The 14,003-nt window shown below is 43.0% G+C and overlaps 2 protein-coding genes across 4 annotated transcripts; both read right to left on the bottom strand.

Moving 5' to 3' along the window:
- Nucleotides 1-1,008: 1,008 nt before the first annotated feature.
- Nucleotides 1,009-5,710, bottom strand: epm2a (EPM2A glucan phosphatase, laforin). Of its 3 annotated transcripts, none has more exons than XM_037450264.2 (4): nt 5,340-5,710; nt 4,747-4,921; nt 3,424-3,668; nt 1,009-2,545 (listed from the first exon to the last, which is right to left on the bottom strand). In XM_037450264.2, the coding sequence occupies exons 1-4, from the start codon at nt 5,587-5,589 to the stop codon at nt 2,262-2,264; spliced, it is 954 nt and encodes a 317-aa protein (XP_037306161.1). In that variant the 5' UTR covers nt 5,590-5,710; the 3' UTR covers nt 1,009-2,261. The 3 variants fall into 3 exon arrangements, with proteins under 3 accessions (XP_037306161.1, XP_037306164.2, XP_062415664.1); XM_037450267.2 differs by having other exon boundaries at nt 4,747-4,937; nt 5,340-5,566; XM_062559680.1 differs by having other exon boundaries at nt 2,313-2,610.
- Nucleotides 5,711-6,732: 1,022 nt separating this feature from the next.
- LOC119195376 (F-box only protein 30-like) lies at nt 6,733-12,221 on the bottom strand. The gene is made up of 3 exons (XM_037450261.2): nt 11,900-12,221; nt 8,511-10,637; nt 6,733-8,081 (listed from the first exon to the last, which is right to left on the bottom strand). The coding sequence occupies exons 2-3, from the start codon at nt 10,584-10,586 to the stop codon at nt 7,887-7,889; spliced, it is 2,271 nt and encodes a 756-aa protein (XP_037306158.2). The 5' UTR covers nt 10,587-10,637; nt 11,900-12,221; the 3' UTR covers nt 6,733-7,886.
- Between the last annotated feature and the right edge of the window lie 1,782 nt (nt 12,222-14,003).

Below are 14,003 nucleotides of genomic sequence, written 5' to 3'. Positions count from 1 at the left end.
TAGCTATTAACCAACACAATGCCTCTACGCCGTGCCCAACAAACGGGGGGGGGGGGGGGGCTCTTGAGGAGGACTTGGATGCAGAGTAGAGGGTCAGCAGACAATCCTTTATTTTCCAACAAAGGGAAATCCCTGGAAACAAAAAACTCCTCCGAAGAGGGATAGACGGGGAAATACTCCGGCTAAACTAATAGTGCTGGGCAATACTAAACAAAGGGGAAATCAAAAAGTACTCTGGATAAACTTGAAGAGCTAAAATGTTCAAAGGGCCAAATGCAAAAATCTCTCTTATCGAGGAAATAAGGGAATAATCAATCAAAAACAAAAGGAACAGACAAAAAGATTCGAAGTGCTGTGGAGAAACGGCATAAGGCCAACTCAGGACTCCGCAAACGAGGTTTGGGACAGACTAAACTATGACCTGGATATGACACATGACGTGAGGCGGGTGTGCAGGACAAATGGACATGACACACAGGACAAGGGGAGACGCAGACTATAAGTACACATGAGGGGGGTGTGAGCTTTTTTTTTTTACAGCTTCTTATTTTAGTAATTCTGTGAAAAACAATTAGGGTTGGTGCGTAGGAGCCGCATTTAAGTCATGTATTTAATGTATTTTTGTTCGTTTATTTGTGTTTAAAAGTGTGCCACCTACAGGTGAGGCAGGCGCTCCTCTAAGTTGGGGGGCCTTTATGTTTTCATTACATTAAATACCAACCACAATCCAAGTGCTGGTAGTCCAGCTTGGATGTAGACGATCACCTTTGGCACCACAAGATTATAAACATCTTGATTACATATTCTCCAATGCAACGTTATGGTAATTTAGTCAATATTGGTCCAATTTAGAACAAAGTGGATAACAAAGCAGGGTATACTTTTCGGCAGCTGACTCGCTGATGGAGAGTAAAGTGCAGATCCAGAGGCCACCGGGCTGCGTACTTGCTGTCTGTGATGTAATATTCCCACTGCTGTTGTAAAAGTGACGACATGTGGAACTGAAAAGGTTGTTCCTCCTAATGTTTATTTCATTGTATTTTTCTGCTTTGGTAGGGGAGGAAATGGCGATGATGGATCCACTAACACCGCACGAGCAAATTAAATAAATGTGCCTGTGACGCTTTAAATAATCAGAATGTATATTGTTAGTAGAAGAATCAGAATGAATGAAGACCAGCTGATACAGGAGCTTGCAGAGACATTGCATGCCAAAAAGTCTCAAAACAAGCACACAGTGTATCTTCTTGGCACATCCTCGATTAAATGATACTTTCAAAATATTTATGGCTTCATCTGCACCGTAATAGGTCATCTATTTGTCTCTAATGTGAATGCAAGTATCCGGGGAGCCGGTTTCAATCATAAATCACTGACAATATGCAACACGTTTCCCAATGATATGGCCTTCCATCAGCAACTTTCATAGGAAATACACGTCACTCTATCCAGTTCTTTTTTTCATCATCATCAAATACACAGACTGTCGCCATGTATAGTTTCCCTCCAACCAGTAAACACTCTTCTTCCCAAGACTCAAAAGAATCAAAGTCGCTTAGTAATCCTATTTTTGTGAAAAGTCTTTGAGCATATTATGAATCCACAGCGACTTGCTTCCGCTAGCACAGATGCACGGTTCAATCCACCAACCCGTCCTGATTGAAACATTCATAACGGACTCACTGAAAAGCAATAAGAACACGACTTAAACATGAGAAGAAAGGTCTTTCCTCCTCACTGTTCTTCTTACTTTGTTAAATCAGGAACAGGTAACAAAAACACAATCATAAAAAAGCACTATGTCCTCATTAGAACTCAGTAGAAGACAGATGTTCAAAATTGACAAACAACATTTCAATATTGTCAAATTCTGTATGCATTGCATGTTTCTGGCTTTTGTTATTTAGGAGATGCGTCAGAATGAATGATATTGATGAATAATAAATGTATGAAATGCTATCAAGCCCTCCGGAGGAGATGGGGCGGAGACCTCTCTGACGGAGAGGGATAAGCATTCTTGTTGTTTGGGTTTTAGGAATTTATTTTTTGCTTTGGCAATGAGGGCCATGGGTTTATGTAACATCTTTTTTAATGCATAATTATACATTAGTAACCGTGGAAAAAAAAAATCCTTTGCTGAGGAGCACTAGGTCCGTTGGATGAGAGCAAAGTACAAAAGACTAAAACCTGTAGAGCTTTGCTGAGTACTACTTTCAGAAATCGTTTTCCCGCAACAACGTCAGTGCAAGGAAGGTCCATTCTCATGTGTGCGGGTGAGAGACGGAGGATCGTAGTTGTCCAAACTTCTGAGTGAAATCTGCCTGGGCCCGGAGCAAAGCCTCCTCGTCGACGTACACTGCCGGCCTCCTGGCTGCCACCAAGTACTGCGCCTTCCTCAGGCTGTAGCCGAGGACGTACACCAGCAGGCCGCACACCGCTGCCGCCGACCGGCCTACGCCAGCGTTACAGTGGACGTAGACAGTGTGCCCGTTCTCCAAGAGGCCGTGCAGCAGGAACACAGCCTGGGGAAGCATCCGGATCCGACCTGCAGAAAGAAGACGATGGCGCACGGAGCGGAGAGGCCGCGAGGGTCGGCGGCTCGGACCCCGGCTGCTCCGTGCCCCGTGTCGACGTGTCCCAACCCCTCAACGGCTCCCCGGGCAAAATGTGAAAACCATGGGTTAAAAATGCAACCTAAGTCGCTTTGGATAAAAGCTACATGACATTTAATGTAATGTAAAAGACGTCAGTAAATAGTGCATTGATCCTCTAAAACCCATTGGGTTTTAAAGTGTGAGTTATAGATTCTTGTCAGAGAAGAAACACAGTTACGGCATAAAGTGTCGGCAGTTGTTGGCCTCAAGTCGCCCAATGCGTACTTAAAATGTTTATTTATCACAATCCTTGTGGTTTCTGGAACTCTTGGGTGAAACATCACACTAACAGGAATAAACCGCAGGTATCAACAGATACACCTGCAGCGGGCTCTCTATCTCGGGTGCTTTTGTTTGCACCTTGGTTTACCAACGGAAGTCTTTCTCTCCTGGAATTGGCTGTGTAAGCACTGATCTTCTTTTGTAACGTACACATGAGATATTATACTGCAACATTCTGGCTAAAGGGAAACCTTGGAAGTACTTAAGTGGCCATGTTAGGCTATAATACTATTAATTAGCACATATCCTTTTTATTTAGATTTCATCTCTATTTACTATACTATTTTTTCTATAATAGTGAGAGAAACATTTTTGTTAGCTTTCTAAGATAAAAAAGCCCAGTTAAGGTTGGCAGCTTTTAAGCTGGATGACACAGACTCAGGACTTTAACTGTGCTGCATGTGCACTGCCAAAGGGTCTTTGACAAAGAATGAAATACTGAGATCATTATGTATTTATTCTAGTACGTCCCGAGAATTCTGCTCACCCTCCGTGCTCATGTCGGGCGTGGGCATCCACACGTACACCAGGCCGCAGTCTTTGTACAGATGCATCATGGTCTCCGGTGTCATGGCTTCACCGAAGTTGCGCCTGCAGCCGCCGGAGTTGTTCACCACATCGCACTCTGTCTGGAAGTTCATCACCGCCGTGATGCCCAAGTCGTGCTTCATCTTTATCGTCACGTGTTCCACCTGTCGAGGGCAGCTTCCCAGCCAAACGCGTGGCAGCACCCTGGGGATAATACAAAGGGTTGCAAGTTAAAGCCTCCTTTAAATCATGTGATGGTGTGTGTGTGACACGCGGGGCTACGTGGATGCAAGGTCTGAGGGACTAATTAAAGTTATTAATTGGAAAGACACAAAGGCGCAGCGCTTCCTACTAACCACAGGCCGTTGGCATTATGCGCGTAAGGTCTTCGGACACTAATTAAAAGCTGGATGTTACCGGCCAGACCTGCTCATTGTTATACACGTCATGCACGCTCACTTCCTCCGGGGGCCCCATCTAATTTCCGCTGTGCCTGGTCAATTAAAATATGGACAAAGATGCTCAAAATCATCAATTTGGATTGTTGTTGTTGGAGATATCTTCAAGTACTACTGGCACATCGCAGGGTGGTGTAACAGGTGGTGTAACAGTGTGTTTTCTTTGTTCACCCAGTGGATGATGAACCAAAGACAGACGTTCATCCTCTGGGAAACATTGATGTCTGTACCAACTTTCCCAATCCACACAACAGTTGTTGACATATTTCAGGACGCATTGAAGTGGACTCACTGACTCATCAGACATGAGACATCAGTACCCCCCCAAGTCCTTTTCTCTACCCAATAAACTTGTGCAAAATCCTGAGTACTTACAGTATGATGCAATGGACTATACTTTTTGAAAGGACAATGATTTTCAAGTCACTTACAAGGTAATTGGGAGAAAGCTAGGTCAAAAAACAAAGGCGTGAGGAGTCCTGAGAGAGAGTGACCACTTCCATCAGAGAGGCCGGTGTGACGTCCTGTCAGCAGCCCAAGAAATATTGACCTTACTGAAGGAGATTGGTTATGTTTGAAAACCGCAGGAGGAGCTGATCAGCTCTCTGTGTTGGTTAAGGAAGTTCAGCGGGGAGATTCATTGGGCCCTGGGGGTCTCATTAATATTCAGTATAGTTAAATGTTGTACACACATCGGATATCACATCACAAGGGCAGAATATCTTCAACCAGCATTACAGTTCATTAGTGTGGGGGGGGAAATCGTTGGATCTGATTTTTCACTTGCTACAGGCTTTATGCGGCTCTCTGCTCTCCTGCATTACCTGGAGAAGTGAATGGCCTTCTGACCGGACACACTGAAGTAGAAGTTGGCGGTGTGTTTCATCTCATCTGTGTGTCCTGTTTCCTCTATCCAGTGACCAATCGGATGGCAGTACACTCCATCCACAATGTTCCTCTCGTCATATGAACAACACCGGTCATGGCTCGGACCACTTCCTGGTGAGGGAGGAGACTTTCAGCAGGTCAGTGACAAACCTCCTGACAGCTATTGAAATATGTCATGCAAGTTAATCTTTCAACATTTTAAATCCATTGATGTGATATAATTAATAATATTATATCATGAATATATTAAGAACACTGAATGCTGCTTTTTTCATAAATTTAAGTCAATTTATTTAGCAAAAAGTTAAATTACATCAATTACACTTCAGTATCATTTTAAATGCAGCAACATTCAATGTGAGATTATGTAAGAGGGGAAATTTTAGGAATACAATTGCACTGAAACCCATTGGCCCCTGAGCATTTAGTAAATAAGTTTCCCTTTAGCGCCATCATGTGGCCCTACGGGTGGATTACACGAAGACAAACATGGCGGAGTGATACAAATGTACATATATATTAAAAATACCTTCCAAGATACAAGAGCCGCGGACTCTTTGGACAAACTTGAACCACAGTGAGTCTTTGAAGGGCTCTGCCAGCTCCACGTCTCCGATCCACAGACACGGTTCATGCGTGGACAGCACAGGGTCCTGCGAGGCTCTCATCTGGATCGCTGCGCGCGGGTCCCACTCACCCATTTCCCTACGCGAACCCAAAACATAGACCCGAACATCCGAGGACTTCGGGGTGAGAATGACCCCAAACCGGAATAACATCGTTGCTGCCCTAATCGAATGATTGATCGTTCGGTATGTGGTGGGTTTGGGTTATTAGAGCCTATATTGTAGCTCTTGTATTCAAGTAGCTGTAAAGTATGTCAAATCTAAAAATACATCGGGATAGTTTGTACGGGTAGAATACAGGACGTCCCACTCTGCCAGAATTACCAAAAACTATACATCGCCCATATCACAGTGAACTCTAGATCTCAATAGATATATTCACAGACTTCAAATTGGGACTGTAAATATGGATTCTTTGGTAACATTTTAATTTATCTGAGCTGCTTCATATCTAGTCACAGTTGTTAAATTGAAGAGGTCACGTGGAAAACTATGCAGATCTGAACATTTCTATTCTTAATTGGATTTGGTGTTGATTATTGTTTAATTTATGTTATAAAAATTATTTGATAAAGAGGTTGTTTTTCAGAGATTTAAAAATGGGAATGGGAAAAATGGAGAAAAAAAATGGGAATTCTCCAGGAGAAACGTGGCAACCGTGCACGTTGTTTTTTATGACGGGCAGTTGTGTGTTGTTCTTTTGAGGGTGACACGTAGGGTACAGCTTACATGAACTGAAACTAGAATGATTGCAATTAAGGAGAAAACTTCAGAATATGTTGATTTATTAAGATTTAATATGTTTTCATATTGGACAGTTACCCTTTAGACTCCCAATATGTGGTCAGTTGATTATAATAACATGCGTTTGGATATTGAATGTAGCAGCACATGAACATGAACACAAAGATACAGGTACCCCATCTTAGGCTTTCTTAACATGATACAGTATAGAGTTCAGTCCTCCAGAGTGTTACAGGTATTAACAATTACTATTGTGGACTTTTCTGGTTAAATGTCTGAGGCTTTGTTTCCTAAGAAGCTGTGTGAACATATCTCACTGATCCATTCTTGCACCTCAGTGTCCTTACACACTACTCTGACAGATAGTAGTACTACATGACTGCCTTTTCAAAGCCAGTGAGCACAAAATAATTTGATTTTAAACGTTTATATGTGATCAAGCTGCAGCTTGTAGAATTAGCCGTGGATATTTATTAACGGATTACCTGTTGATGATGTTCCACAGCTTCAGGCCATCGTCTCTGCAGTAGAAGTTGGGGATGGACATAAACATTTACCACTACATTGGTGCAAATGTAACCGGAGTCATTTTAATATTAAGAAATATGCATTTCACAGACACAATACTTAAAGGCCTGCCAGATCCCAGGAGAGATTTTTCTCCTCCAGTGTTTATGAACAGAGTGTAACTGAAAGGTGGAAACAGGCTGCTCAGACAAAGAGAACATTTTAAGACTAATCGGAGCAGAGAACAGGCAGTTCATTTTGCTTGTGTTGATCACCAGAGGCTCAGAGGAGGGTCACAATTAATGGAAAATAATACCCCATTCATATTAGGATACAAAATTACCATTAGAATATAGAATATAGAGTGGTGGGGTAGGACACCCCCCCCTCCCATTTATATTGGTGTGCACTATTCCTCACAGTAATCTTTGATTTGTGAAATAGGTCTGCATGCAAATCCAATACTCCAGGCTTTTGAGTTGGGTTCTCAAACAAACCCAAATTTGTATTTGAATCAGAGATATGTATCTATAACAATCTCAGTCTGTCCAAAAAAGAAAATGCATAATAACATTTGATATTGAATAATATTAAAGAGCTTAAAAGAAATAAAAATGCATTAAATGCTGTAAAGACTTTATTAAATCCTAGCAAATCACATGCATTATCAGGCTCCTTTATATCAATTGCCGTCTTTTTTATGGCCCTGACGTCCTACAAACCAAGAAAAAAAGACTTGCAAGTTGTTGACACCATAGGAATCACAAAGACTAGATCATTTGGGATCACGTATCAACATATGCGTGATGGGTTAAGCAAATCTTTTGTAAAGTGCTGGCATAACTTCTGTCACACAGTGCAATATATCCAACAATCTGCTCATCCACCTGAAAGGCAACGTAGTGAAAACATTTATACAGTATATCATATTGAGTAGTATAAATCTATTATGCATATTTGTTTTTGAGAAAAATATATATTTATCTTGCCAGAATAAGGACACATTTCTGCACAAGTCCATGCAATCCACAACAACAACAACAACAACAGACCCTGGTTGTGGCAAGTTGAGTGTTATTTCATTTAGGCTTCTTAATAATGTAGTCTGAAACAGGAAGAGTGATATGCTTTCAAGACATCAAATATTTAATTGCAACATCCACACAGTAGCACGGTGACTCTTGTGCAGCTTGGTTGGATCAGGCGTTGATGTGACGGCGGACGAGGTGCAGCGAGTGGCTGTCTCGTGGGGTGTACATGGCGGGGAGCGGGACAGGCTGCGTCTTGTGCTCCACGTTGTTGAAGGGGCACTTCTTAAGGTGGTTCGACATGCTGGGGAGGTCGGTGAAACCCCAAGACAGCACGGGGGTGAAAGCCGTGCTGAATCTCCACACCTGCATCGGAAAAATACAATTATTTTAAAAAAGATGTTGGTTAAGCTCAAAACCTTTGGAAAGGGCGCTTGTTGATTTGTTTACTGCATTTAATTATATAATTCTCATCTGAAGCTTCTCCCTGCTTTTGATACAGAAACTCCATATCCTAAAGTCTTTCTTGTAGCTTCCTGCCATCATAAATCTAAATATAAAGATTACAATTTGATTGAAACGTTGAGCTTTGGGTGTACTATTATATTGGTAATTATTCTATACTTAAATATGGTCAAAGTACATTTTTTTGTGTGTATGACATTATACTATTTACTGGAGAGCCTCAGTTGCACATCGGCTCTTTGTAATGTTGCTCTAGTGCAAAACATAACAATTTAGGAACCAATTTGATGAGATTTAATAAAAATCAATCAAAAAGTCTTGACTGCTCACTCTGTTTTTAACCTCCCAGGACACGATGCCGAGGGCACCGGGGCGTCGTCTCCGCTCCCACTGCAGCTCCACGATGCCCCGGGTCTGGAGGAGACTGGCGCACACCTCCCTCATCGTCCGTGACACCAGTGACAGCTGGCACAGGCTGAAACTGTCCAGGAACCCGGCTATGTGGCAGAATATCTCAATGGGAAGCCCACTAAATTGGTCGGAGTGGAAGTCACTCGGAAATTTTGCCCTCGGGCAAGGCTGGATCCCGAAGGACTTGAGGTGCCTGTCATGAACCACTTTGGCCCCCTCTGTAGACGGGTAAAACCTCTGCTGAGAAAACGTACAGCCATAATATGCCAGGGGGCAGCGGTGCTCCAGCCAACCATTGAGCCCGGCGTGAATGTCGCCGTGGACATTTGTGAAATGGGAAGAAAACTGGTCCCGGCGCAACGACTGGCCACAGACGAACGGGAACATGTGCTGGTAGCGGGGGTTGAGAGGGAGGTAGCGGTTGTGCGGGACGGCGTCGACCTCCGGCGCCTCCAGCACGAGGCCCAGGCGGAGGGTGCGGAGGGGGCTCGGATAGGAGAGCTGTGGGGCAGCGTGGTCACAGGCGGATGCGGAGGCGATTTCACCCACTCTGGTGTTGGTCACCAAGATGGCTGCAGGGAAAGTGAAAGTCTGCGTTCCGAAGCCAACGCGGCAGCCATCAGCGTAGACCGTGTCAGAGATCCTCCTGCACTCTCTGGACTCCTCTAAGCAGAAGAGCAGCGCTGCTGTGATCAGATCGACTTCTCCCAGACCCATGGGGTCGTCAACCTGTTCCAGATCCGAGGTGTCTACTGCCTTGTCGTCCGTTTTGGGTCGAGGTCGATACCTCGACCTCTCCGGGGTGAAACCTACACGTCCGTTAGGTAGTGAACATTGGCCCTGGTCCCTAAAAAAATGGTAGTTGTCCGACTTTCGCCCTAAAACCACTGGCCCACAGTGTCCGCGGACCACATGAGCAGCCTTCTGTGCCACCCCATGGCTGACATGCAGTGGAGATGCCATCGGGGGCGTGGCTGGTTCCTGGGAAACTCCAGCGTTCATGTCCTCGTTCACCTCAACAGGGCGGTCCGTCTCCAGACAGGCCTCCATTCCTCCTGAGAGTTCATTTGTTGTCTCTACAGTCTTTAGAGCTGTTCCCATCGCAGCCCCAGTTCCTCTCAAACAGCCGGAACAAACACTTTGCTCGGCCGTCTCTTTTTCATTCAAACCACCAGAGAGCGTTTTTACGTCGGGTCCGTTCTTGACGTAGTTGCTTGAGCCACTCTCGATACAGTCTTTGCTGCTGTTGGCAGAGTTCGCACTGCTAACAAAGTCCAAAGCAGCAACTAAGCTTCTCGCAGTCTCCAATGTGGCCTCGTAGAGTTCACCAAAGTTTTCCTCGTTCAAGCCATTAATCCCACCGGCAATTCGCTCCTTTGCCGAGGCGTGTGGCGGAGGTTGTGGCGGAGGTTGTGACGGAGGTTGTGACGGAGGTTGTGACGAACGTGAGGACGGTGACTGTGTGGTGGGTGACTCCGTGGCGGTGGAGGCCTGCGGCGCGGATGCAAGGAAAGCCGAGTCTGTTGCACTCGTGCCCTTACTAACAGGGACGAGGGGCTCTCCTTCTGCAGTAGGCGCCATGGTGATCACCTTGAGGGACTCGAGTAGTGTACGCTGGTCCTGAAGAGCAAGTGCCATGTCTAGCTGCTCCACCTCCTCCACCCCATGGCTCAGGCTCTCATAGGAAGTATAGTCCAAGCAGCTAACGGGCCATCTGTTCCACTCCATTGTGCAGCATACGACTCCAGCTGGACACACTTCCAGGTGTGCATACATTTGGTTGCGAACAAGGGTGATGGGGCAGCCGTAGCTACGGTTTAGGCAGGGAACCCTCATCAGTGTGCACATGAGGTGGTGCTCGTCAACTTTGCAGGAGTGAAATACAGCCCCACACAGCAGGGGACAGGCGATAAGATCACAAGAAATTCCCAGTTGAGGTCTGAGCTGGCATCTCTGATTAACGCAGGACATACAGTGAACATGGTCCTCCTCCATCTTCAGACCTCAAGGAGTGTAACTGGTGACAGGGAAAACCCACTGCCGTGCCTGAAAGACAAATAATGTCAGTGTATTAAAAATGAGATAAGTAAATTAAAAAATTAAACTAAACTAGTAATCCTCGGGGACATCATCCCGACCTGTTGAGATACAAAATTATAATAGTACGCAATATACAGAGAGTGTTACATACATTTAACATACATTTGAACTTTCATCCATTGCGGTTAACATGATTGAACACTCGAACACTACCATAATCTCATATGAATACATTGATTGATCAAAGTCAGTAAAACAGGACAATATCAGATGCTGACTTTGACCAAGGGAATTACCCACAAGACATTGCGTGATGTTAAAATGGGATAACCAGTTAGAAGCATGGAGATTAAAAACATGAAATCAGACAATATTTACTCACTTATTCATCTAATATTCAATTTTATCATTCAAGCTATACTGACAAAAAAACTGTCCTTTTGTTTTATGAGGAAAAGCCCGGAAGAAGTTCAAATGAGTGTGAAATAAATAACCTCAATTGTAAATCATATTTTTTGACGTTGTCAGGGCAACGTGATATGTTGCAGCAAAGTGTTGCCCCATTCATATGTACATGATTTCTTATAGAACAACCGCAGAAACCAATAAATATTAAAAATATAACGTAAATACCAGACTTGAACGGCAGGAGTCGGGAGTATCCGCAGAACTTTGGCAGACCGAAAGACCCTTGTTTGATTTTAATAAACTAACATTGAACGTGGTTGCCATGGTGTTCAACGTTAGATGCGTGTGTGTTTAAACATAGTAACGAGAAAGTCAACGTTCTGCAACCGTAGCATCACGTCTATAACGCGCCGAATAGTTTCTGGGGGACTTATGAATGCATCTTGTATTAGTCCCTGAGCCATGTAATCATACTTTGGTGAATATCTCGTATTCCCGGTGCGGTTGGATGAGTTTGAGCAGATAATCAGGCTGCCTCACTTTGGCCCAAATAAACACTGATGACAACTGGAGCAGCTTCCTTCCATGAAGGCACACACCACTGTAGGGACCCAAGACCACACGACAAGTTTCGGCTTTTGTGCAGACATTTTTATATACACTCCAATAAGGAAAGACACTTTTATTTCGCTGTTAAATCGACCCGTTCTTTTTTTTTCCTTTTTTCTTTTTTTGCAACAATGGCAGGATGCACGGACCGGCTAATGTTTGCTAACAACAGCTAAGTTAGCCAACTCGGAAGTTCACAAAAAGCTAACTTAGCATGATAATGTAGGGTTAGCACGCAAGTAGCTTCTCACCTTAACGTTGTGTTGATGCGATTGGGTTTAGCTATTATATCTAAATATAGTTTGCTGTTACTGTAGCTAAATTACTTCTCTTGGCAAACTGCTAATGTTGGCTAACTACAGTCCTGGTTGCTCAGCCTCTTTTTTTCTGTTCAAAACTTTATTGACTGAATTGTCTACCTAACGTTACATGAATATTGCATTACAAGGGCAATGAAAAACGACATGAACGGGAAATGAAAATGATTATTTTGTAGATAGTTACACTTCACCCTGTAACACTTCTCACTGAACTCATAAATAAGCAAAAGTGTAAAGTCTCGAAGTTTAACATTTTTCTCATTTTTCTATTTTTATTGATACATTTTGTAAAACAGGTTGTTGTATAAAACATTTATTTTGTATATAATTATTACTGCATTTAAAATCAGCGACATCGACATACATGCATTCATTTAAATGTAACCATCTAAAATAGAGTACCCCTACAAACTCCACAGATGCTTGCAACGACTAGTAACCAACAGCCGAGGTCACTGTTGCACTAGTTTTGCCACGCGGCCCACCCACTGGTAATGGTCAGACTTCTTAAATCCTTTGAGTTAACTGAAAGACATGCCATGCTTTGAGGTCTGGGTCACCGACAAAACACCACCCCTGGAGCAGGAGGAGCTGACTCATGCACACATCAGCAGGACAGTGCTAGCAGGGCTGAATACACTTCTCTTGGGGTGTTAAAACTAACCCAGTTGTTGGGGCCATCATAATTTAAATTCTATAAAATGTAAATACATAAAAAAGATACTAATATGCTATTTATTTTCCAATTAAATCCCTATCCTGTCAATGTTATAGATACATTCTTTTGTTATATGTATATATATTGCTGTATTTAATGCTATGTGGGATCAGCATACAGTGTATTGGATTGATCATGAATTGAAGAACAATGCAATGCACTTGTGTTTCACAGATTCAAATGAGGTTTACTTATGAGGTCTATTATGTACTGTGCCGATGCAACCCAACCTATGATGAATACAAGGGTGATGAGAATGACGATTGGAGCTGTGAGCTTCTTTTCTATTTTTTTTTAAAGTGGCTTAATGTTGCATTTTAGACTGCAAACCAAAATGTATTTAATTATATTTTCTGTGCTGTCTGTAAACAGTCACATTTAAAAATAAAAAAGTCTGATGTTGCTGGATAGGTTCCCACAAAGCCCGGCAATGAAAGATGGTTTGTCAAGAGATTGATTAAGGTTAATGTTTTTCTTAATTTTAACAGAAATTGTTTGGATCATTGCATTTTGACAATGAGGAGCAAAAGGTCATAAAGAGGTAAGATATTTATTCCTTTTAACTGATTTCATACGTATCATTTTAATAAAGAAATATTATATTTATTATATGAAAAAGTCTTTATTGACCAATGATAAATCATCAAAATGCTAACAGCCTATGTGCAGACCTTAGGCCATCACTGGATGGGCTACATGGTCAACCCACACAGACTGCTGTCCTAGAAAAAACACAGCGACGCCGTTGCCCTCTGCCCTGAAGTGTTACTGCAGAATCCAAGTAATCCCCTCCTTCTCAAACATGTCACTTTAATTCAGGTTCAATAGCAGATGCTCGCTCCCGAAGCCCATGGCACCAGCAGTTGCGGTGTCATAGCGACTCTTTAATAAGTTTGTTTCTGATTTATACCGCCTGGCATGAGTCACGACAAGAGCCTACCAAGTAAACTGCATGCCCCTCGGCTGCTGGCCGTGTCTTTGCATAGGACAATGTACAGCGGGGAAATAAACCATTATGACTCAGTCAATGTTTTTATCAATAAGGGACGGTGTGGTTTCAAAAGTTTTATTGAGTAAAAGTAGTTCACACTGGTGGTTAAAGTCCTCGAGTTGACCAAAAAACCATTAATAGTTTGAAAACAATGCATGCTTTTATGCAATTTATTTTTCAATGAAGAGCTCACCAAGGGATTAAGGCTGACCTTATGGCATCTATGTTAAGATCAGGCTTGAATAATAAACAGAGCTTTACTCAGCAAGTTAAGGGATATGACTGGCTGAGATTAACTTTATAATGTATGGCTTATGACATCAATG

The sequence above is a fragment of the Pungitius pungitius genome, chromosome 20, assembly GCF_949316345.1.
Source record: "Pungitius pungitius chromosome 20, fPunPun2.1, whole genome shotgun sequence".
Taxonomy (NCBI): Eukaryota; Metazoa; Chordata; class Actinopteri; order Perciformes; family Gasterosteidae; genus Pungitius; species Pungitius pungitius.
This window is presented reverse-complemented; position numbering and strand designations above follow the sequence as displayed.

Excerpts from the sequence above, each read along its gene's own strand:
- epm2a (XM_037450264.2), bottom strand. The coding sequence starts at position 5,589 with ATGTTATTCCGGTTTGGGGTCATTCTCACCCCGAAGTCCTCGGATGTT. Across the intron at positions 3,669-4,746 it reads AAGGCCATTCACTTCTCCAG|GGTGCTGCCACGCGTTTGGC; the intron begins GTAATGCAGGAG and ends TATTATCCCCAG. Across the intron at positions 2,546-3,423 it reads GCCCGACATGAGCACGGAGG|GTCGGATCCGGATGCTTCCC; the intron begins GTGAGCAGAATT and ends TTCTTTCTGCAG.
- LOC119195376 (XM_037450261.2), bottom strand. The coding sequence starts at position 10,586 with ATGGAGGAGGACCATGTTCACTGTATGTCCTGCGTTAATCAGAGATGC. Across the intron at positions 8,082-8,510 it reads CCTGGGAGGTTAAAAACAGA|GTGTGGAGATTCAGCACGGC; the intron begins GTGAGCAGTCAA and ends TTTCCGATGCAG.